Source organism: Tauraco erythrolophus, chromosome 4 (assembly GCF_009769465.1).
Source record: "Tauraco erythrolophus isolate bTauEry1 chromosome 4, bTauEry1.pri, whole genome shotgun sequence".
In the NCBI taxonomy this organism is placed as follows: domain Eukaryota; kingdom Metazoa; phylum Chordata; class Aves; order Musophagiformes; family Musophagidae; genus Tauraco; species Tauraco erythrolophus.
Window position 1 is genome coordinate 82,873,940 of NC_141468.1, and position 25,656 is coordinate 82,899,595.

At 39.4% G+C, this 25,656-nt stretch overlaps 1 protein-coding gene across 1 annotated transcript in view; it reads right to left on the reverse strand.

The window, feature by feature from the left end:
- The window catches only part of PIK3C2G (phosphatidylinositol-4-phosphate 3-kinase catalytic subunit type 2 gamma), a 212,448-nt gene that overhangs the window by 111,604 nt on the left and 75,188 nt on the right, over positions 1–25,656 (reverse strand). Inside the window, 3 exon segments of the mRNA XM_086610772.1 lie at positions 3,767–3,861; positions 5,023–5,116; positions 19,411–19,599. Of these exon segments, the coding sequence (XP_086466898.1) occupies positions 3,767–3,861; positions 5,023–5,116; positions 19,411–19,599 (378 nt within the window).

A 25,656-nucleotide genomic window follows, 5' to 3' on the forward strand; every position in this document is an offset into this window, starting at 1 on the left:
CAACAGTGCCAATGAGGAGTTGAAATACTGATGGATGCAGATGGCCCAAATTCATCAAGAATTTAGAGAAGGCAAAAGTCACACATGATAAGGAAAAAACAAAAACCAAACACAGTGTAAAATCAATTACCTTTTCACTCTAAATACCAGAATTAATGGGACAAATCTGCAGCAGACATAAGCAAATAACAGACTAAAGTTGTCCTGATTCACAATAGTTAAAGATGTGTCCCTAGAATGCATATTCTGTCTTGTTCTGTCCACCTTTGCCAATTATTGTCCCATAATTTTTAAATAAATTCTTCAGACTAACTTATCACTGTGTGATGGAAAGGAGTTAACAATTTACTATCCAACATTAATATTAAAAAGGTGATGAGCTGGTAGAACATTGTTGGGTAACTGCTTATCTCTGGTGTGCAGGGAAATTGAGTCAATTTTAAATAACTGAGATACTGTTATAAATTATATTTGTCATTAAAATAAGTTAGTGTTGACAGTCACCTCCAGTCCTAGTCACTAGTTTCTAGATATAAAACAGTGTTGTAAAACATGGAAGTTAAAATCACCTGACATTCTCCCTGTAGTCCTGAAATCACATTAGCAGTTTTCTGAATTACATTATTCTTCTTTTCCAAGTTTTATTTTGGGCAGGTACAATATGTACAATGTTGTATTATTTAATAGTGGAATGGTAATGTCATTCATTACAATTAAAAATAAATATAACCTTGTTACTAAAATTTGTTATTACTAGTCCTTGCTTCTTGATTGCTAATTTGGTAATGAAACAGAAAGCAACACTTGAGAATAAAATGTTACCTAATCACATTTTTTAAAAGAAGTTGCATGAGTGTATATGCACATGTGTTCCCCACATTATTAAATCACTGAGCTTCTTTCTAAAAATCTCTTCAGAGATAACTGCAAGAAAATGTCTGTTTTCCATTACTTTTATAAGAACTGAAATTCCATTTGTGAAGTAAAAGAAAGCCTTTATTAATAAAGGGTTTATGAATAAAAACTATGAAATTACTGGGTTTTTTTAATAGAATTTATGACTTGGGAAACTGCCTTTTAAAATATTGGAACAGGAATATGAATAATTACATAAATTGAAAGGTTACATAGAAAAAAATTTACTACTGAAGAACATGGTGGAGCAGAGTAACCAAATAAAAAGAAGTGTAGAGTGCATCGAATACAAGAAGCAAAATGTTAAGAGATGTGTGCCACATTTAAATTCTCAGTTTAGACTGGAACAGTTGAACAATAAAATCTCTATAAAAGAAGTACTCCTCCTTTCACTACGTGGAATGGGACTACTAGATGCTTGCACAATTACTTTGTGCAACTAAACATAAACATTATACTCAGAAGTTTAGTCAGACTGTTTAAAATTTGTCAATTTGAAATTGAGAGCAGCCAGTCAGCAAGTATATCACATGAAACAACCTCCCCACCTAAAACTAATGGCCATTCGGTTTGTATTAGGTGTACACAGCTCTACTACTCTACTTCCAAGGATGGCTCCAACAGAGGTGGCTGCTATTATTTCTGTTTGCTGTATTTGCTCATGTTTTCCCACTCCCCCAGGTTTCGCCATATTCTAAGACATCACCGTTATGGGAATTTGTTGTCAGAAACAAGTCATCTGTTGCAGTTTATTGACAGGTCGGTCCATGAAAAAGAACTCAAAATATACACACCTGATCCACTATCACAGTGTTTCTCCCTCCTGATATTATCTGCTTTTTTTTGGCTAAGGAGATCCTACCAAGATCCTAATGCTGACAAAATTACATTCATTTCTGTCTTGCGACTCAGTAAGACAATACTGAACTGAAAGACAGTAATGAAGAACAATGATTAGAGAAAATACATTTTTGTATTATAAAGAAAAAAATTCCAAAGGTAAATCTTTTTGAATATTTCTAGAAATGTATGTGTGTATGTATAAGTTTTAGATACATACACATATTTACACTTACACGCATACAAATGCATATTGATTTTAAGATTTAACCAAAAGCTATCATTCTAGGAAATTAAAGTTCACATTTCAGGTAGAAGGTAATGTTTATTTTGGGATAAATAGCAAATCATTATTTATGTAATTAGAAATATCATTTATGGGAAGTGTCTAAAACCATGTGCAACTCCAGGACATGTGTAATTAGAAACAAGTTTAGTAAACTATTTCATTTGCAACTAAAGCAGAAGACGATAACCAAAATATTTAACAAACACTGACTAGTTGATCACTCTATTTGCTAATGCACATGGGGAGAAAACGTACTTGAAAAACAATCCACAGTTGGATGACATGAACAGGGCTACTACCAGTTGGAAGGCAGAGAGTAAAGTGAACACTGAGAAATATTCTGTTTGATGTGGGCTTGTATAGTTAAGTTATATATAAAACAAATGTATTTTGCCACATTAAATTGTACTGTGCCAGATAAGTATATATATTATTCAACATGAAATATCTGCTATATATTACTCAAGATTGTAATATTGGACAGATTTTGCAAAATTTGGGGAAAAAAATGGGGATCTACACAGGTTTATGCTGCAAAATAAAGAGGAAGAAGACCGTAGATACATAGCAGTCTTCCTTCTGAGAAAAAGAGAGGAGTTAAAGAAAATACAGACAAACTGATTATGTTCCCACTGTCCATTGAACTCTAGAAATAATTTGTAATTGCACAGGAAAACTACCAACTCTTTGGGCACATTTAAGAACTCTAGACTGGACATTTTATATCCAGTATGACTAAGTTTAATATGGGGTAGTTGAAATGGTCTCAGGCATATTTCAGGCACTGTCAGAAAGACGGCTCGCTAAATGTGGTTCCTCTTTATTTGACAGATATGCTCATTAGGCATGTTATTGTTATCCTACTCATTTCAGCAAAACAAACACATTCATAATTCTCTTTTATCCCCACTAACACTTCCAGAGATTATGCAGGTATAAAAGTATGATCTATGCTCTTTCCGATCCCACACTTCATCAACCAAATGGTTACATTTCAAGGTGCTGTCTCTCCTTTGCAGGGAGGAAACCTTTTGTTTTAAGGGGTCTGAACCAGTTGAACTGTAAATGAAAGCTCAGTTCATCCATCACTACTACTAAACATGAAAAAAAAACCCCCAAACACAACAGTTTGATTTTCAGATCACAGGGCAGTTTTTCAGATAGCAGAAACTCACAATCCTATTCAGAGAGCCTTGAAGTAACAGTAGAGCAAGTAGAATAACTATCTCATACAATTACAGAGGTCCTTACATTGCGGAGGTAGATGTGAATGGCACTTACTGTCAGGACCGCTACGTTTCCACAATCACGAAAAGGAACTATTGGAAACTCTACCATCACGAGTCAGACTGATATGCAAAAGGATACGAGATACACTTTGACACACGAGAAGTCTGACAGCTTCAGGAGAGGTCAGAGAAATCACAAAAGCAGGATCCTATATAAATAAGCCAATGCTGCTTGGAGAATGCAGAGAAATAGAAATGGCATCTTAATTCAGTGAACAGAACTTTCCTTCCACCAGAGGCAGGATGAAGGCAGAGATAAGTAGGTCTTTTATACAATTTACCCATACCCAGTACTGAAAGGAGAATAAAGAGAGAACAAAAAAACAGGTTTTCTGATGATTTTAAACAAAAAGAGAGTTTGCTGCCAATAGAATCATGGAAAAAGTTCAATGTAACGGACCATGACCATGGTAGTAACAGCAAATGGTCTTACCAATAAAGTTGATGAGCTACTTGGATGCTCTGAAGAGAACGATTCAGCAGAAGTTTCACTAGAGGACTTTCAAGACTCCACTCAAACTTGAGAACCTTAACAGATAAATTAATAAGAAGAATCACTTGTATGTTGACTTTATTGTCTTTCCTTTATAAAAAAATTAATAAGAAATGACCCAATGCTTAGTTTGAATGAAGCAATCCATCATATAAAGACTGCCCTAGTGATGCACTAAGCAAGAAACTTCAGGACATAAGTGTCTGCACCATCTGTAAGACACGCAGATGCTGTCTTGATTCTGGCTGTGTTATCATATATGTAAATATGCACCTTTTCTGTCCCTGCTTAAAACTATCAATGTTATATTTAAATCTTTATCTGATTATCTGGTTTGGAAAATAAACTTCTTTGTGAAAGAGAAGCTGTGGAAAGTGAAAGGTCACATAAGTGTTCTACTGTGTGAATGCTGTAAAGCTGTGCAGGTCCCACTGCTTCACAGTAGTGGATTACATAAATATAGCCATACATATATACATATATAGATAGAGAGATAGATATTTGTAAATATGTGCATACGTTTACATAAATGTATATTTAAAACAACACAAAAACCCTGAGGAACTCTGAAATTGTAAACAAACCATGCACATGGTGTTACTAAGTAAGGGTGTAAAACTTCCAAAATGGCTGGTTCCTCCTTAACTGTAACACAGGACCCACCCAACCACAAGGTAATCGCTTTGGAAGCAGTGGGCCCATAACTTGTAAAACATTAATTTCCAGTGAAATGCCATGCATATCTAGAAAGAGACATTTCTACACCCAAATTGCCCTGGTTACTTTGTGCTGACAATGACTTTCCCCACGTACGTGGTATTAAGAAAACCATGATTCGTTGCAACACCATTTTCTTCCTTGACTGTAACAAAGTCCTGCAACCACCGGCCTCCGGTTTGCTGGTCATAGCAGAATTTCTCTTGTTCAGATGTACTTTTTATTTTTCTTTTTTTACTTGAAAATATCTTCTTGCAGTACACAGGAAAGTTCAATCAGCATGCCAACCAACTACGTTCTCTTGAGTGGCAAACAGTCTATAGCTCAGCACTGGTGTTAATTCAATCATTGCATCAGCTGACCAGTCTTTCTTATTTATTCCTCTTACAATGTACCAATCAAGCCGAAAGAATCAAAAGTATTTAATGAAGTTATTGATCTGAACAGAAGACTTCCTTGGCCATCAATTTCTTCCTTACCTGAACCAGCTGTGGGAGGTATTCAAACAATTCGTCATTTGACAGATTTTCTATTTGCTGGACTGCGGCTCTGCGAATATCTTGATCTGGAAAACTGGAGCAAAACATATAGATATCATTAAAAGCTACTGAACCACTGCAACTCTCCTGAGCTCTCACTAATATAAAATGCCAGGAAAACAGGTTTTCTCTCAAAATGGAACAGGAAAAAAATCAATTCATTTGCTTTACTTAACAAGAGTCAAGAAATATATAGCAGATAACTTAATCGGATAGACTGTTACAGCGCCATACAGGGGAAAAAAACCCACCCTGATCTTCAAATACCTTTTTTAATTTAAGCTATCATATGTAGTAATTTCCTTTATATGTACCAAAATAGGAAGCAAATTATGGATCTTCTCGTGCTGCTTCTACTTACCTGAAACAGGAAATATCTGTGCTAAGGGAACTTAACAGTCACCTGAAGACTTCTTTTGTTCTGAGCAACAACAAAAAAGCTGGAAATTTCCCACACAAAAAGGGTTCATTTCAGACAATTTATCCCAATGTCAGCTTTTCTAGTTCATATCATAACACACCAAAAAGACATGGCTTTGATGGATGGACCACTCAGTGGATAAGGAATTGGCTGGATGGTCACTCTCAAAGAGTTGTGGTCAACAGTTCAATGTCCACGTGGAGGCCAGTGACGAGTGGTGTTCCTCAGGGGTCGGTACTGAGACCAGTGCTATTTAACATCTTTGTTGGAGACATGGACAGTGGGATTGAGTGCATCCTCAGCAAGTTTGCAGATGACACCAAGTTGTGTAGTGTTGTGGACATGCTGGAGGGAAGGGATGCCATCCAGAGGGACCTTGACAGGCTGGAGAGATGGGCCTGTGAGAACCTCATGAAGTTCAACAAGGCCAAGTGCAAGATCCTGCATGTGAGTCGGGGCAATCCCAAGCACAAGTACAGGCTGGGCGGAGAATGGATTGAGAGCAGCCCTGAGGAAAAGGACTTGGGAAGGCTGGTGGATGAGAAGCTCAACATGAGCCGGCAATGTGCACTGTCAGCCCAGAAAGCCAACCGTATCCTGGGCTGCATCAAAAGCAGCGTGGCCAGCAGGTCAAGGGAAGTGATTCTGCCCCTCTACTCAACTCTCGTGAGACCCCACCTGGAATAGTGTGTTCAGCTCTGGAGTCCCCAACACAAGAAGGACATGGAGCTGCTGGAGTGAGTCCAGAGGAGGGCCACGAAGATGATCCGAGGGCTGGAACACCTCTGCTATGAAGACAGGCTGAGAGAGTTGGGGCTGTTCAGCCTGGAGAAGAGAAGGCTCCGCGGTGATCTTATAGCAGCTTTCCAATACCTAAAAGAGGCCTACAGGAAAGCTGGAGAGGGACTTTTTACAAGGGTGTGTAGCGATAGGACAAGGGGCAATGGATTTAAACTGAAAGAGGGCAGATTTAGGTTAGATATAAGAAATAAATTTTTCACTCTGAGAGTGGTGAGGCAGTGGAACAGGTTGCCCAGAGAAGTTGTGGGTGCCCCATCCCTGGCAGTGTTCAAGGCCAGGTTGGATGAGGCTTTGGGCAACCTGGTGTAGTGGAGGGTTTCCCTGCCCATGGCAGGGGGGTTGGAACTAGATGATCTTTAAGGTCCCTTCCAACCCTAACCATTCTATGATTCTATGATTCTATGATTCTATAAAAAGTATTTTTTAAACAGAGGTAATTTTGAAATGGAAAACAAGTTTTCTTTTTAGGTTTTCTAAAGGAAAATTTAGTAAAAATCAACATCTTTCTCCACAAAGATTCCAAGTCAGTGAAACAGCCATTTCTGACAGGGAAATGTTTGAGTATTTGACATAAGCTGTATTCTGAACAAATTCTGATTGAAACCACTGTGGCTGTAGCCTCATATAGATTTTTGATGGAAGTCTAACTGTAAAATGATTAAAGAGGAAAGCACGGTTCAGTAGCAGTGATAAAACAGGGAAAAAAGGCTGGAAAATATAGCTGGTCAAAACATTTTTCTCTAAAAAAGCAAAAGAATTAAATTTTGGTGTAACCTGACTGATCAAAACCGACTCTTCACAGAAGATTTTGAACAGATGTGCTCTACTGCATATATCTGCTACATGGTGTCATATTTAACTATCTGTCAGTACTTAAAGTTTGTCCATTGCCATTCCAAGATTATTTTCTGTCTTCTCCTAAAGCAAACTGGAAGTGTTCATTCAGATCTTTCAGTCACCAGAGCCACAAGAGTGGTGATCTCTGCCAAAGGGGCAAAAATGTCTTCAAACAGCACCACAGTCAATTAGAGATCGTTCAAAAGAGCTGCTGGGCTTGGATTCAGTTCTCTGAGGGAAAGTACCTGCCCCGCAAAAAGCCGTGAATCCCTCTGCTCTGAACTGATACGGCTATTAGGCTCCTTTGAAACTCTGACTTGGCAGTGTAGGCATACAGAGAAACGATGAGTAAAGGACACAGATTATCCTGTCAATTCGCCCTGGAGAAAGTCCTTTGAAATCAGAACCATCATGTGTGCCAGAAGGTGTCACGGGCCACCAGTGTTACTGCTTTATGAGCTCAACACAAAAACAGATTGCTCTTTTCCCAGCTGCCCATCCAGCACCTTTTGCCAACAATATACCCACTAGAAAAATAAATCAGAAGCGAAGCACGGGAGACAGTACCACATATTCAGTAACAACTGCTCATTGCTATCCAGAGAGGAAGAGAAGAAATTGTAAAAGTAAGTGCTCAGAAGTATAATGACACCTGCAGCTCTAAACTTGAGCTTTTAAGTTCGATAAAACAAGCTGAACAAAACAATATGTACACTTTGATCACTGAATTAACTACAGGCCATCAAATAAAAATGTGGATATTTTGGAAAAAAAAAAAAAGTCTAACAGTTGGACCTACTTGAAAGGCCTGGCTTCTGTGCTGCAATCAGTTACCACCTGTAGCACTTTCAAACCCTCTTCTAACACTGCAGCTAATGTCTGATTTTATTATGCTGTTTCTCTGTTACGGTACATATTTGATGATGTTTTAACACAGTTTATAATTGTATAATGCTGAGAAGGCTTGGTTGATGAGGGAGGCATTACATTATAAAGAAATTATCATGATAGCCCAAACTTAGTTGATTTTGCAAGGATTATTTATTTATTTATTTATTCTAGGCAACCTATTAGGAAGATGAAATTGTTACTTTAATATTCACATGGCTATTTAGAACAAAACATATTTGAAGGAAGACTGCATATTAAAAACAATGAATCCTTTTCCTATCATCCTATCTTCTAACTATGTGATTGCTCCAAAGGCTTGTGTGCCAAACGTGCAGATAATACAGAAACTAGTCTTTCTCTTCCTCTTCTTGCCCAGTTCAACAGGTTACTGAACAGTGAAATATTCTCTATATAGGTACCGAGTCGAGCAGAAAAATGTTATTACTTAGTGACTGCTTGTCCTTAACATCAGCCAGCATTTGAATATATGCAATGCTTTGATGAGAGAAATTCTTCTTTTTTTTCAGCTAAAAAAAGAATTATAAAATTATTTTAATCCCAACCTTTCCAGAAAATTCAACAGCTAATAATTAGTTTAGAATTAATTTAGTGTAAGTCAAAACTGGGACTACATCTAAGTTAGCAAAAGAATCTATAGAAGATGTGATTAGAATAATTATGAGCTCAAGTGCATAGGCACTCTGGTGAAAAATCTACAGGTTAGTTTGTTTCAGGAAACATGGCTCTTGTCACTCTTCTTGAACGGGATTTTGTTAATTTGCTGGGCCTGGTTACTAAACTGTTTCCTTCAGCTTGTAAATCTCAACATCAGCTTGAGGCTGAGTTGAATCTTTTTGAAAGAATGGGCACTTAATACGTTCTCTTAACCACCTGACAATTTGTCAAGCCCCAGATGTAATATCCATTGCTCTCTTGAATTTCAATGATGTCCAGGACCACTGGTACAACAGAAAAATATTTAATAGGAGTTGTTCTACCCTTTACGTTTGTATTTGAGCAAACATTTAACATCCTCAGAAACACTAGAATTACAGCAAATACTTATGAACTCAACAACTAGTATCATGTGGTGCTTATGCTATGTATGCTTACATACATAAGTTGATTTGCTAAAAGCCAGCAACAGGGTAAGGTCTAGAAGCAGATCTGAGTAAAAAATCCTACACTTCACATGCCTGGAAACTGTGCCATCTTGTATTCTGGTAATTAATTGAGGCTGGAGGGGTTTTTCCAGTGAATAGTCTTGCAAACTTTTGAGTGTTACATCAAAACTGATTTCAGTAATCCATAAATTAATTTTGATTAGAGGACACAATTAATTCATTTTTTGGCTCTGTGACTCAATGCAAGAGAAATCACTTCAGGCCTAAGGAAAACATCTTCATAGTCTGGCTATCAAACACAGAGAGGAAGCCTACAGAGGGTAGAAACAGAGACAGGTAGCCTGGGAGTAATACAAAGAAATTATCCAAGCAACCAGAGATCAGGTTAGGAAAGCTAAAGCCCTGATGAGTTAAATCTGGCCAGGGACATCAAGGGCAACAATAAAAACTTGCATAGGTGTGTCAGTGACAAAAAGAGGACTAGGGAATATGTAGGCTCTCTCTGGAAGAAAATGGCAGAACTGGTTGCCCAGGATATGGAGAAGGCTGAGGTACTCAGTGACTTTTCTGCCTCAGTCTTCACTGGCAAGAGCTCCAGCTGCACAGCCCAAGTTACAGAAGGCAAAGGCAGGTACTGGGAGAATGAAGAACCACTCACTGCAGGAGAAGATCATGTTTGAGACCATCTAAGGAACCTGAAGGTGCACAAGTCCATGGGACCTGATGCGGTGCATCCGCAGGTCCTGAAGGAACCGGCAGATGAAGTTGCTAAGCCACTATCTGTCATATTTGATAAGTTGTGGCAGTCTGGTGAAGTTCTCACTGACTGGAAAAGTGGAAACATAGCTCTCATTTTTAAAAACGGAAAAAAAGAAGACCCAGAAGACCCCGTAGAAAGCCACAGGTCAATCAGTCTCACCTCTGTGCCCGGCAAGATTATGGAGCAGATCCTCCTGGAAACGATGCTAAGGCACATGGAAAAAAAGGAGGTGATTGATGTCAGCCAACATGGCTTCACTAAGGGCAAACTGTGCCTGACAAATTTGGTGGCCTTCTATGATGAGATTTCAGCACTGGTAGATAAGGGAAGAGCAACTGACACCATATACCTGGACTTGTGCAAAGCATTTGACACTGTCCCACATGACATCCTTGTCTCTAAACTGGAGAGACATGGTTTTGACAGATGAACCACTCGGATAAGGAATTGGATAGATGGTTGAGGATAGAGTACTCAGAGAGTTGCAGTCAATGGCTCAATGTCCAAGAAAGGCAATCATATCCTGGGCTAGATTAAAAGAAAGCGTGGCCAACAGGTCGAAGGAGGTGACTCTGCCCCTCTACTCTGCTCTTGTGAGACCCCACCTGGAATACTGTATTCAGCTCTGGGGCCCCCAACATAAGAAGGACATGGAGCTGCTGGAGCGAGTCCAGAGGAGGGACATGAAGATGATTCAAGGGCTGGAGCACCTCTGCTATGAAGACAGGCTGAGAGAGTTGAGGATGTTCAACCTGGAGAGGAGAAGGTTCCGAGGAGTCCTAGCAGCCTTCCAGTACATACTTAAAGGAGGTCTACAGGAAAGCTGGAGAGGGACTTTTTTTACAAGGGTGTGTAGTGATAGGACAAGGGATAATGGCTTTAAATTGAAAGAGAGTAGATTTAAAATAGATCTAAGGAAGAAATTCTTCACTCTGAGGGTGATGAGGCACTGGAACAGGTTGCCCAGAGAAGCTGTGGCTACCCCATCCCTGGAAGTGTTCAAGGTTAGGTTGGATAAGGCTTTGAGCAATCTGGTGTAGTGGAAGGTGTCCCTGCCCATGGCACGGGGGCTGGAACTAGATGATCTTTGAGGTCCCTTCCAACCCAAACCATTCTATGATTCTATGATTCTATGATATTAGGGGACAACTCATCTCCAGGGTTTGCTACAATGAATATGTCATTATTTACACATACTGAAATCTCTGGAAGCAGAGAAGTGAGACAACTGTATCACAACAAATTCAATATTCCAGTCTTTAAGGGTATTGTCCTAAGAAAAGAGCTCATCGGTACCACAGCTCGTGTATATCAAATCAATTTTGCAAAGGATTTGAACCATAGATTATCTAAGACACTACTGAAAAATAAACATACGTAAATGATAATTGTTGGGTTTAGTCCTTAGCAACGGGCCACACTATGCAGGACTTCAAATTTCCCCTTCACAGCTCATTTCTCAACCTCGATTCTCCTTCAGTTATGAAACTGATTTCCTTTGCTGTTTAACCCCAGCACTCCCTTTGCTGTTTTGTTCTTCCCTCCTAGATGATGCTAATGATTGACAGCCACCCATTTTATAACTTCTGTCTATGCAGCTGTAGACTGGTAGGTCTCCCTTGAGACTTTAAAATGTTTTTTCGTAAAAGTTGACTTTTGAGCTGGATAATCATAGATTACAATTTGCTTTAGAAGTAAGAACAACTTGTAGTCTTGGATTCTTTTCATATAGATAGCCAGTTGGGAGCTATTTCTCTAGCTGTACCTTTCAGCTAAAACAGATTCAAACAGAAAACTAAGCGCTGCTGTAGCATCCTGTGGATTTGTGAATTTCCCTTGAGATTTTAGCATTTGTCAGTAGTGACTTGATTGTAAATGAGAAATAGATGTGCATTTCATTTTTAACAGTTTTATTATCTGAATTTTATTGCACTGTCTCAAATAACCCTTATGCTGGAAAGTATTTGTCAGGTAAATGGAGCTGTACAGTTCACTACATCTTCTAGCATGTGAAGATCTCTGTAGAGAACAGAATGGCCTTTCATGAGACATCTTTTAAGCTAGAGGCTTACAACATGCCACATATTTCTGCAATTCCCTTCACATTTTAAGTTCTGTTGCATTTTCAAAAAAGAAAGACTCTGGTCCCATGAAATGCATGTTATTAAGTCTGACACAGAAACAAGGAAGGCTGAGGTAGCAAACCTGTTGGAATGAAGATACCAATTCAAACCAAAAAAACCCTCTAAGTAGTAAAGGATATCATGTCACCGACAGGTGCAACTGGGCCAGGAGAGAAAGCATGGAAAAATTGTTTAAAAGAATAGACAGATACATTTTGGGAGGCAGTTTGAGTATTTTAAAAGTAATTAGATAGGAAGATAGAGAAACTTAAAGAATAACAATTAAGGAATTCCTTTAGTTTTAGCAAAAAATAACATTTGCTTTCTATTGGTGATTTTTTTCATTCCTTTGAGGGCTTCTAAAGAAAACACTGCATGAGTGTACGAAGATTAGAAAATGGCAAGGACTAAAAGAAAGTACAGAAAGATGACAAATACTCACAGTAAAAAGAACACTGGATTTTCAAAAATTTCAGTTGAAAAAGTATTATATTAACTCCTCCTTGTTGTAAGACATGCAAACACTTCCCACCGCTCCCACACTGCAAAGTTCGTGGTTAGACACACTAGCTATTGCTTTGGCTGACTGATTGGCAGATGGATCTGTAGAATTTACTGACACAAAATATACCTCAAGTAATGCTTACATAGATTTTCTACAATACATTCTTGCTAACACAACTATTAATAAGTTTAAGATGTCATGGAGACCATATGGTGAGCCATATCCTAGGAGAGAATAAGACAGGAAGAAATTCACGAAAAGCAGTTTTCTATTTGAAACCTGTATGATCTAGAAGATTCTTCCCTCCCCCCAGAGGCAAACTTTGTTCTCCATTTCATTAAAATGAAAGAACAAAACACGGCAAACTTGATTATTTACAGATTTAGCCTCCTGATTGAATTGCACATTTATGGACAGAAAGCATGTCATATCATAGAATCATAGAATGGTTAGGGCTGGAAGGGACCTTCAAAGGTCATCTAGTCCAACCCCCCTGCAAGGAACAGGGATATCTCCAACTAGATCAGGTTGCTCAGGGCCTCGTCCAACCTGGCCTTGAACGTCTCCAGGGATGGGGCATCCACCACCTCTCTGGGCAACCTGTTCCAGTGTTCTACAACTCTCATGGTAAAAAATTTTTTCCTAATCTCCAATCTGAATCTACCTCCCTCTATTTTAAAACCATTACCCCTTGTCCTATCACAACAGGCCCTCCTGAACAGCCTCTCCCCATCTTTCTTGTAGGCCCCCTTGAGGTACTGGAAGACCGCTATAAGGTCACCCCAGAGCCTCCTCTTCTCCAGGCTGAACAGCCCCAACTCTTTCAGCCTGTCCTCATAGGAAAGGTGCTCCAGGCCTCTTATCATCTTCGTGGCATAGTTATCCATTGTTAGTTGTCTTACTATAGCTGTCTCTTGTAGCACCTTCATATTTATTGCCAAGAAAATGGTTAAAGGCAGCAAAAGAAAAAAGGAATTGATCACATTATGATGCTCAAAATGAAGAGTTGTCTATTCCTAACAACACACACACCTTCACAAACATTACTACTAAATTTCACGTACATTACTACAAAGCAGTTGTAAAACTTAATCAGTAGTGCATTCCGTACATGAAAGTATCAAATTAATTGCAGGCTGTTGCTTTGTTCTTATCTTACTTCTTTGCGTAAGTCCGTGTTTGCTCTCCACATTGATATACACCTGCAGTATTTTCAAGCAAGTAAGATGCAAACAGGCAAGATACGCTCTAGCTGTATCTGTTTGATAGGTACTCTGTTGGGTGTTCCCTTGTGAATCTCAGGGAAGAGTTTAAATTCTGCATTTATTAAAAAAATGACAATCTGATTCAACACTTCTAAATCAAATTGGCTTTCAAAGGTGCAAGAACAGAATCTGGTTTCAAGCTATCATGAGTTTCACATATGTTGGTATATATCCTAACCTCTGAAACTCGATAAATATTCTGCTACATAACGTGAAAATCAACAATATTGTGAGAGTGAAAAGCTGAGGGATGCTACAGCCAGAAGAGCATCTTCTCTGGTCAAGGAGCGATAAGAGGGGTCATATCTTCTGTACTCTGCCAACTCCATATAGGGGATTAAGTAAGGTAGTATGAAACCCTTCTGACACCTTAATACGTGATCTCAAAATCCTCTGAATCGGCACACGGTTTTAAAGAAATGTCCTTTTCTGTGCACTTGCCCTGACAGAGCTAATATTTAGCAGGAAGTTTCTAGGAAAAATTGCTAAGCCTCCCAGGGAGGTTATTTGTTCACTTCCACCGTCTACTGATGAAAGTTCTCTCTTCAGAATGGTTGCAGCTGTGCGCAATACTGGAAAACGATGTACCTTCTTTGTGGCTGTTTCGTTTTTCTAGCTCAATTTCCTGACTCCTAGCTATGACGTCACACACGACTGCAAGTGTACTCTAGATATGCCAGGAAAACAAGGTTGGAGCAACATTGTCCAGCTGGAGATCAGTAACGAGTGGTGTTCCTCAGGGGTCAGTACTGGGACCAGTGCTATTTAATATCTTTGTTGGAGACATGGACAGTGGATCGAGTGCACCCTCAGCAAGTTTGCAGATGACACCAAGTTGTGTGGTGTTGTGGACACGCTGGAGGGAAGGGATGCCATCCAGAGGGACCTTGACAGGCTGGAGAGATGGGCCTGTGAGAACCTCATGAAGTTCAACAAGGCCAAGTGCAAGATCCTGCACGTGAGTCGGGGCAATCCCAAGCACAAGTACAGGCTGGGCGGAGAATGGATTGAGAGCAGCCCTGAGGAAAAGGACTTGGGAGTGCTGGTGGATGAGAAGCTCAACATGAGCCGGCAATGTGCACTGGCAGCCCAGAAAGCCAACAATATCCTGGGCTGCATCAAAAGCAGCGTGGCCAGCAGGTCGAGGGAAGTGATTCTGCCCCTCTCCTCTGTTCTTGTGAGATCCCGCCTAGAATACTGCGTTCAGCTCTGGAGTCCCCAACACAAGAAGGGCATGAAGCTGTTGGATCAAGTCCAGAGGAGGGTCACAAAGATGATCAGAGGGCTGGAGCACCTCTGCTATGAAGACAGGCTGAGAGAGTTGGGGCTGTTCAGCCTGGAGAAGAGAAGGCTCCAGGGTGATCTTATTGCAGCTTTCCAGTACTTAAAGGGGGCCTACAGGAAAGATGGAGAGGGACTTTTTACAAGGGCATGTTGTGATAGAACAAGGGGCAATGGCTTTACACTGAAAGAGGGGAGATTTAGATTAGATATAAGGAAGAAATTCTTCACTCTCAGAGTGGTGAGGTACTGGAACAGGTTGCCCAGAGAAGTTGTGGATGCCCCGTCCCTGGAAGTGTTCAAGGCCAGGTTGGATGAGGCATTGAGCAATCTCGTGTAGTCTCCAATACACAGTAGCCACTACATGGCAGGGGGATTGGAACTAGATGATCTTTGAGGTCCCTTCCAACCCAAACCATTCTATGATTCTATTTGGGTTAATGAATGTATTTTGGCTTTCATTTTCAATAATCTGAATAGCGATATAACCTGACAAAAATTTGTTAAGCACGGTTGTTCTATACATACACCATACATTGGCATGTTAGCAACACATCATAAATGATGGCATTTCTAACACCGCCTTTCGTTTCTTCCTGTCATCCAGAAAATTCTCTGAAAAAACAAGTGTACTGGTGTCATTTCCCTGGCTAGTGTGCCATGCAAAGTAGATACAGTTATAGAAAGCTCTAACTCCACTAAAGCTTGGCTTTTTACCAAGCTCAATAAGTGAAGTCAATGGTAAAACGCACAGGGCACCAATGAGCAGTGCTGAGTAGGAGGGACCGGCTCTATACCTTCTGCCTTAGGGAAAATTATATTTTTCAGGCAATGGCTTCTAATCACCCTTCCCTGAAATTAGAGGTAAAACTAAGAGTGTAAAATCTTATTCTACACTTCCCCCTGCCACTCTCTGCATCCTGTCTTTATTGATTAAAGGAACATTCATTGTTTTTTAAATTGTTTTTTTAAGTGTTGGCTTCTGGGGCTTTAAGAATCAATGCACTTGCTGCAAGTACTGGATGTGAGGTTGCTACTGAATTTATCTGTGAAATGTACCATGATTGTGTTTCCAATTTATGAAAGTTCTTCCTTTCCACTGCATAAATGAGGATGTCATCATTTGGCTGCCATGAGATGTGCCTGCAAAGTGAAGAGCATAAGCAGGAGAGACATGCTCAAAGAACAGAAAACATCTCTTAAATTGCACATTTAACTGCACAGTGAATGAAACATTTTAGAAGTTTCAGAAAGTTCCAAAGAGCTTTCTAATTCAGATGCATGATAACAAGGATTGATCCGGTGGGCCATGATACCCCTTCCTAAGCTCTGTGATGCTGTCTTCTAACCCAGGCAATGAGGTAGCCCCTCCAATGATTTTCATTTCTTTATCCTTGCAAATGTGAGCTTGAGCTTAATCATCAGGACAGATGCTGCTTTTTCGCTCTGAGAAGAAAGATAATTTAAAGTTCCCAGCCCAAGGCTTGCAAAAGCGACTAGTGATTTTGAGAACACTCTCTAAACTGTACAAACAGTAAGCACACACCTTCAGGAGGAATTCAGGTTCTCTTTAAGACACTGCAAACTGACAGTCCAGCAAAGGAAGCATACAAAATTCGAGTGATTGGAAACTCTTGGTCTCTTTTATAGTATGACTAATCATGTGGTAAATTGTAGTACATAGAAATGATACAACATAGAGCTGAACTGTGGATCTCCTTGCTACAGGATGTTCTGAAACCTCAATGTTTATGTGGAATCAAATTTTATTTGGAAAAAATCACAGAAGAAGAAATGCAAGAGGGCTCTTAAACTAAAAAAAAAAAAATAATCTGTATCAGGAATTACAGAATCATAGAATAGTTTGAGTTGGAAGAGTTGGAAAGAAGTCTGACCTTCAGATTACTGGAAGTTGGAAAAGCAGCAGTGTCATTATGTTTGGCCCATTTTCATCGTCTTCCCTACGTATCTGTTGTTGGTCACTATTGGAGACAGGATGCACTAGACTGATTTTTGGTCTGATTTAGTGCAGCTGCTCCTGCATTCTTGCATTATAGTAACAATACATGTAGGCAAAGATCAGCTCTAACTTATTTTACTTACCTGTGATTTAATCATGATGGTAACACATGTCCTTAAAATAGACATGAATATATAAAAAGCATTTCTTTTATATTCTGTTCATGTTTTATATGAACATGGATCTTTCTGCTGTGTCTCAGTAATCACAAGAAATCAGAGAACTGTCTTGTGGATGATAGAAGTGAGGAACTGAGTTGATGAATTGTCAGTGCCAAACATAATACAGGATAGAGCTGAATAAACCTTCAAAAACAGCTCAGTCACTGAGCCTAAAATCCAAAGTCAGTGAAGGTAACGGTGAAGGAAAGTTGGACCCTATCCAGTGCTTCTTTACTTTTCAAAATGATTGAAATCTGAGAAAAAGAGAACCAAGAGAAGAAACCTCAGAAATTCATTTATATGGAAAGTACTCCTCTCCTTCAACCCACTCTCTCAATTTGCATATACATGTCTCTCAGCAGTTAAATCATGCGACCTAGACATCTCTGAAGCTAGACATCTTTAAGGAAATGTAATCCTTCACTTTGTGAAGGTTAGCTTCCCAGTTGTTCATGCACCTAAAAAATATTGTGGATATGTGAAGGATAGAAATTTTTTTTGAAGAGGATTTGTACTGTGATCCAGAACTTTCTTCTGTAGCGTTAGCATGAAGCAAAAAAAAAAAACAAAACAGATTGATATTATCTCGATATTATCACTTGTGAGAAAGAAACCAAAGGGACAAACCAGCTAAGATGCTGATCAGAAGCACTTGTTTTTTGGCAGCACTGCAGGTGCCAGCCACTCCCAACGGTGGCACCAGGAGAGACAAAGTGATGACATCTTCCTGTCTTTTCATGCCAGAAGTCTTTGTGGTAGCCAAAATGAACAGTGTGTACACTGCATCCACCAGCACACTGAGAAGCTCCTTGACAGGCGGGGTCATATTAAATATCCTGTGAAGCACCTCACAGGACTGATATTCTGCACCACACCCTGATGCAGAGCTGCGCCTTCAAAGAATAATCAAGCTCTTCAATTGCACAAATGCCACCCATACACAGAAACAAGATTGAACAAAAGGTCTGATCTGAAAGCTTGGCATGCTCTGACAACCCGTCTCAAAATCTCTTGCTTCTCCAGGGTGTGGAAGACAACACACTGCCCATACACTCCTTTCTACATGGTTCTTTTATAAATTAGAAATTGACTCTAATAATGGTAAATAAGATAATGATAATATGCTCCAGAACCTGACTTTTCAGGATCTTTGCTTCCACCGTTCCCATTAAATGTCAAAAAGACACGTATGCAAACATGTGAAACTGTTAATAGTTCAGGTATAAACCTGAGACACAGGTATTCTTAGGAAATCACATCCAGAGGGAAATAACAGTCGATAGTCAGTTTCATATTATTAAATAACTATTTTTTAATAATGTGGAGGTGAGTGCAGACAGCCTTTTTTCAAGTAAAGCTTTAGGTGAGGCATATTTTTCTACGTGGAACAGAAATTGCAAAGCTGGTGCAGCTTGTGTTTACTCAGAGAAGCAAAGGCTTGACAAACCAAATTTGCTCAATCATTTTATCCGCACTTTTAATGTTTTTGCTTAATGCAAAACACCTCCCAAGCTTTTGGAGGAAATGTATGTGCTGACACAGATTCTGTCCCTGACATCTGCTATTACATCATAGGTAAAACTACCTCCAACATCAAGAAAGCCTTCCAAGTAACCAGCTCCCACTGCAGGAAAACAAGGGTGGAACATCAGGCGTCAGAACTGAATTTATTCAGTGTGGGGAACTGACTTCAAAGTTTCATCGTATCTACTTCAGAAAGATGAGCTACAGGTGGAACTGTACATATTTACATGGTATCTTAATCTGGAAGCATATTTCAGTCCTCTTTATCTCCCATTAGTCACTTCATGTCTGTACAGTAGTTTGAAGATATGGAATTCTATGTGAGTGCTAAGTATTTGTTTCATCAACTGGTACCAGAAACTGAATCTGCTAAAGACAATGAAATACTCTTTTTATTATCCTGAGGGAAAGAAAAACCTTCTCAGCGAAGAAGGCAGGGCTGGCACGTTCAACTCAAGGTCATCACAAGTTGCAACTATATCTTCACTTTGACACAGGCACAGAACTGAAAGCATAGTCAGAGAACAAAAGCATCATACTGTGCTGAGCTGAATTAATCAGCACGTGATCATCCTGCTTATTGCTATTTTTCCTACCTGGTTAATTTTCCCTTACCTGAAAGTCAGAAGGCCAAGTGCCTCCAGAGGGTTAAAAAATCTCCATCTCCTCAACACAGCATACATTTCTGCTACAGTCGTTCGATCCCAGCTGGGTGCACTGCCCAGTACCAGAGGAAGGGAGCAATTTTGATTATTGCAGTAGTAACGATAAAACCATAAGATTCTTCTCTGTTGCTCTGAGAGTCTGGAAGAGAAGACCAGAAATTCAGTTTCAAATTAAAACCACCTGGAGCTTTGTGTAGCGAGAATCTTTATTGTGCAGAGGGGCCAAGTCATACAGTACACTGTTTTTCGGCTAAGTATGCGTTTTCCTTCGGGTAGGATATCATTTTCTGCAGACCAGCTTTTATAAGAAAAGCGATACTTATACTCTGGATCTGTCAGCCTTGGGTCATATAAAAATGAAGTGTCAAAAGACACACATATATGGTTATTTCACTTCCCAAGCACTCTCATTTTTTCTTCTCCACTGTCTCTGTTGTTGATGTTTGTTTGTTTTTACGGGGTTTTTCTGACAGAGACAAAGAAGGTGCAGTTACCACCAGATAAATTATTGTTACATCCATCTGCTAGACATCATCTCTAACTAACTACTGTAAAGCCATAGCTTTCATTCCTACCCTTGCTTAGAGTGTCGATTGCAGGTGTGCCTGTTTTTAGTGTATTTGCATTTGAAATGGGGTTTAGGCACATCCATGCACATACACAAGAAGATGAGCACACACACGCACAGAGTGTGATTATCCCTAGCTCTGGTATGAGTTTGGAAAAGGTAAGGAAAGCTCCCAGCAACTTCTGTGTCTGTTCGCAGGAGGCCTAGCATGATGTGCTTCACTGTACTCACTAAAACCAATGTAATACCAAATTCCTCATAGAGATACTAGATATCTAAATGACATCTTGATAAAATGGTCAGCCATCACACTGTGTTTCGCCACAGTGAGAAATGCTTCAGAATAATTTTTGCCATATATCCTCTGATTTGTCGACAATTCAGACGTCTTTGCCTCATGCATATTAAATCCTAGGTTTTGATAACATCAGAAAACAGAAAAAGAGATTCCCTGTGAAATATAAGATCAATCTCCTTAATTTGATATCAGAGCCTTCAAAAGTAAGCTTTGAGAGTGTAAATTTATCTCCATTTCCACAAATCATTACTGAAACCAAGAGGAACATCGGTTTTCTTGATCATACTTGGCCAGATTTGTGATCCATCAACTTAATAACTGTGACTTTAAACAGACCTGGATATTTCAGAGCAAAGTGTGAGAAATCTTGTAGAAGGCAGTAAGTAAATAGCTCATTCCCAGTCAAGTGTTTCATTATCCAGATGTGCAAGCGGGGCTCAAAATCTAAGTGTTTACATTCCTTCCAAGGTAGTCTTCCTTCTATTTGCAATGTTTTGGGACGTTCTCAGCCAAAAAACTATCTTAGCCCCTACTCTGTCAAGACTGTAGCCTTCACAACTCACAGCAACGAGTTCCTTTGGCTCTGTGTGCCCTAGAGAACTTCTTTTTGCAATTTTGAATTGCCAAGCATTCAGGAACAGAGCGCGGCGGTACAAAGGTGGGCATGTTTTTTACTGTCACAAGAGTAAATGTTTATTTCTTTCCTTTAGGAGAATAAGCTCATAAATGCATGCAGAAGTGTGATACAAATTCTGTCCTGACTTTTAGTAATCATTTCAAGAAAAGTATCATCTTGGTAACCGTCTCAAGAAGCAGCTTCAGAATTCACAGCATGTCTATTGTGATGATAGATGTCTTTGTGTTTGTGTGAAGAAGTTACACACAGAAAAAGAGATAAAAGGAAGCCTAAGACTTTATTGCCTGTCTGGTTTCCTTATGCATTCAGATGGTATTCTGCAGGACAGTTCAGCTGAAGGACCCCTTTTATATGTTGACTTTAAACAGGGATTTAAGCTTTCACACAGCATCCTCCAAACCAGACAATCTGTTGTTCAGATTAAAGCAGCTAAAGCCCCTACTGAACTTACAAAGGGAGATAAGAAATCAATCCTTGTATCAGGTTCTCTGAATAACAGATTTCTCCCTCTGACTTCACTCCAGAGGTAATGCCATTTTCTCTTTCCATGTTTTAAAGATCAGAGATGAAATTAAAGGTTGGGTGGAATGGAGGGTTTTTAAGGTTTTAATTTTAAGTTTTTTAGTTGTAACAAAAGTTTACATATACATGTAATAGGATATTTAAGATGATAGCAAAAATATTTTGCATACATACAGCATCTGAAGGTTGTTATGCTAATAAGGACATTTCTTTGGCTCAATAGATATAAGATGCTAATAAACCCTCTGTATTTTATAAAAATGCAGTTTATGTTTTTTAGGTATCTAAATTTCCCTCTATATAACAGCTATATTAAAATACATAGCCTTCTACTCAACACAAATAAAAATAAAATCTCTTAAAACCTAAATAATTCAGCAGTTTTCAGTTTGAAAATTTTCATTAATCCCTTTAGCTAAGTGAAGAAAACAGCTTCTTTGAGAGCTTTGTTAGCTGGTCTTAATTATTATATTTTTGTGGAGGCAATGGCAAAAATGATTTTAAATGCTTCTGAACTGTTTTTGTTATTCATGTTCAGTACCAAAGCAGAACGAGACAAAAGGCAAAAAGAGGAAGGAGCAGTAAAGCTAGCAAATGCAAATTTCTGTCCCCTGGCACCGATTCTCACTTGCAAGTTTCTCTCCCATGGACAGACTAGCAAAGCGTGCAGCATCAACACAATTTTTTAGACCTGTTCCACTATTCACCCAACTGAAAGTAGCCTTTCTAATCACAATTCACAGCAACGGCACTCTCATGATGACTGGTAGGTAAACTAGATTCTAACCAGGTAAGTGGCAAAAAGGAAAAGAAAAGGAAAAAAGGAAGCTGAAAAAAAGGAAAAGTAAGGTAGAAGGAAAACAAAGAATGAAGGAAAGAAAGATAGCAGAAACAAGACTGTCATCTTCCTGGCTTCAAACCAGTCTCTGATCCTTACACTGGGAGCCACTGTGCACAAGCAGGCTATGCCATGTTTGAAGAGCAGCGATTATCTCAGATGGCTAGTTTTCTGGGGTTTGTCTTCCAGACACACTAATCCTAAAAGGAATCAAAGGCTCACATCTGAAATGTTTTCAGAAGTCAGCCAAAGCGGCTGGCAGTAACTAACGAATACTCCTGGTCCCCCCTCTCTTGCCTGGTTTGGTGATGACACCAAAGATCACACAGCAGCACACAGTGAGGGGCTCTGAGGAGCACAAGAGCCATATGGTGAACTTCATTTCCTTCAGTCCCATTGACCCCTTCACTAATCAACATCCAAGAGACTCTGGACACAGGGACCAGTGATCTGAGCCAGCTACCAGAGAGACAGGGATCCAAGAGTCAGCTACTGGGACCATATGTCTGGACCAGCTACTGGGGAAACCCACGTCTGTGTAACAAGAAGAGATCCAAGTGCCAGCAAACAAATTGGAGAGTGGCTGTGAACCTTGGAAGCTCGTATGTCTGAGTGTCAGCAGCTGAGGAGAGCAGCGAGATCTAGAGCAAGCTACTGGATAGACTGGGCACAACTACTGGAGCAATAAATATTTTGGTACTGTATATATATAGGTATGTGTATATATTCCACCAGCAGGCTTTGATCCTGGTCAGGCACAGAGGAGGAAGATACCGGTATAAGATATTGCTTTCTGACTGTGTTGATTTGTTGATATTCCTATCAGGAATATGCAGTCTACCTCTCCAAAGGCTGTACCTGGGGACACAGAGCCACAGCAGCTTTGCATTCATAACACTACTGGATTCAACAGCCTGCAACAAGGACAACCATGCAGCCATCTGTTTTTAACCACTGTTTCTTCTTTCTCTACCATAGGGTTAAGAACATTTTCTGTTCATTCACGTATTCCCTCTGCTTCCAGTAGGATGAACAGAAGGATCCTGACAACCTGAGAAAGGTTTCTTGTGTCTTCTAACCACAGATACCCATTTATTTCAAAATCATATTTGAAGCTTGTAAGCCTGAAGCATCATCCTACAGACATATCACCACTACAAAGCTACCTAGACTCCTCTCTTGTCTTGACATATGAAAAAAAGAAAGGAAGAGATCTTCAGATATCATGGTAACAATGTGTTTGGATACCAATATGTTGTTACGAAATTTTTTAATGAATATCTATCATGACTGAGGAAGGTAGAAAGAATTCCTCTGGTACAGACGCAACAAAAATTACAAGCTGACAGATTCTTCTTGATCAGAAAGTACCTAAAATAGAATTTCTTCATTCAAGCTCCAAATATGCCACCCTTCACCTTAATGATTCATTTGGTAGACCAGCTTTGCCCGTAAGATAGGATAACTGAAAACAACAAACTGTGGAAAAAAACAGGACTACCATTCTCTTTCCTCTAAGAACCTGTTATTGAAATTATCAAAGCCTTAACTCCAACCTGGTGACTTTCATTGGACTCTTGTCTTCATATTCCCACAGAACTCAAAATTGTTACATTAGGGATGTTATAGGGTCTATCCTTGCCTGGTCTTTTTAACAACTATTTATGAACCTGTTATTCATAAATTTGTATTTAGCCTTCAGGAATCTGATGACGTCTGTCTCTGCAGCTTTGTGACAGCAGATTTTAATAGTTTACCAGTGACTGTCTTAGGAAGTACTTTCTTCTAACTTATCTCCTACTTCTTTCGTTGAATGTCCTTAGTTCGAATATTGTGGGATTTGATGATGCATTCACCTTGTCCACCACCTTGATTTTATAAAAGTTAATCATACATACACGCACACCCTCTGGTCTTCTCTCTAAACTAAGGAGTCCCAGCATTTTTAGCTTCTCTTGGTCAAGCAGCTGCTTATTCCCTTTAATCATTTTAGTTGTCCTTCTCCATATATTTTCCTTTCCTGAGTTGTGGAGACAAGAACTATGCAGCACACTCAAAATACAGCACATCAAGGTTTTAGACTGCAGTGAAGTGGCACACATTGGCTTCTTCTCTACACCTTTCCTGATGATGCCCAATATTTTGTCGACACTTTTGGCTGTTGCTGCACGTTTTACTCATGAGTTCAGAGAAATATCAGCAGCAATGTCATGATGTATTTCCTGCATTGTAGCTGACAGTTCTGAGTTCAATGTCATGTACAGGTGCTTAGATAATTTTTCCTTCAATATATCTCCTTAAATTTATCCACACTGAAGCTCATCTGCCTGGTTTTTGCCTAGTTTTGCAAGGTCCTTCTGGATCTCCCTTCCACAGCACAGTGTTTGACAGTCTGGCAGAGCTTAGCACCATCAGCAAATCTGGACATTTCCGTGTCCACTTCCTCCTCCATGTCATCAATGAAGATATGGAATAAAACTAGTCTCAACCTTGAGCACTGGAAGACCGTGCTGCTGATTCTTCTGTTCTAAAAAGCCACCATTAAAGATCCAATCTTTGCCTTTAACCAGTTTTCTCTAAATCCATGGAAACTTCATTTCTTTAACAATCTGATGTGGAACCTCAGCCAAGTTTTTTGAACATCCAGATGCTTTATGTTCACCAAATGCCCAATATCCATGCACTGCTGACAACCAGTCAGGACAGCAATAGGTTGGTAAGGCAGGGCTTCTGTTCACAGAATACATACTGGCTCTTTCCTGACCAATTACTCCGTACTTAGCTAAATGCCTAATGATACTATTCCTTCTTATAGAACTCACCATTTCACCACAAATAGAGGTCAAACGCATTGGCTTGAAGTTGCCCAAATCACTTCTGGAGCAGGTTTTGCAGGTGGAAATTTTGCTAGCACCTTGCCAATGCCCTGGCACGGTGGTTATTCACAGTAAAATAATGACCTCCCATTCATAATTAAAAATAAAATAAAAAAGAACCAAATCACAGATCCTATGGTTAATAAAAATAGTTTTACGTTTCATCATGTCTTTTTAAAAGTTGAAGTAAACGTCAAATACACCAGCAAGTTTGTCTCTTCTCTTTTTTTAAACAAATTGATTTTAAAAAATCCCAAACAACACAGAAAAGTCTTCCTAACAGATACACCATGTCATACTGAGAGGGATGAAATGTCTTTAAGTTATTTAGTTATTGTAGGACTAATGCACCTTTTGGCCTTTGATGGGGGATTAATTCACACAATTAACTGTGGTTCATATAATGGCTCTCTGTAAGCACCTGTGTTACCAATTCCACGCTGATTATATCCAAAAT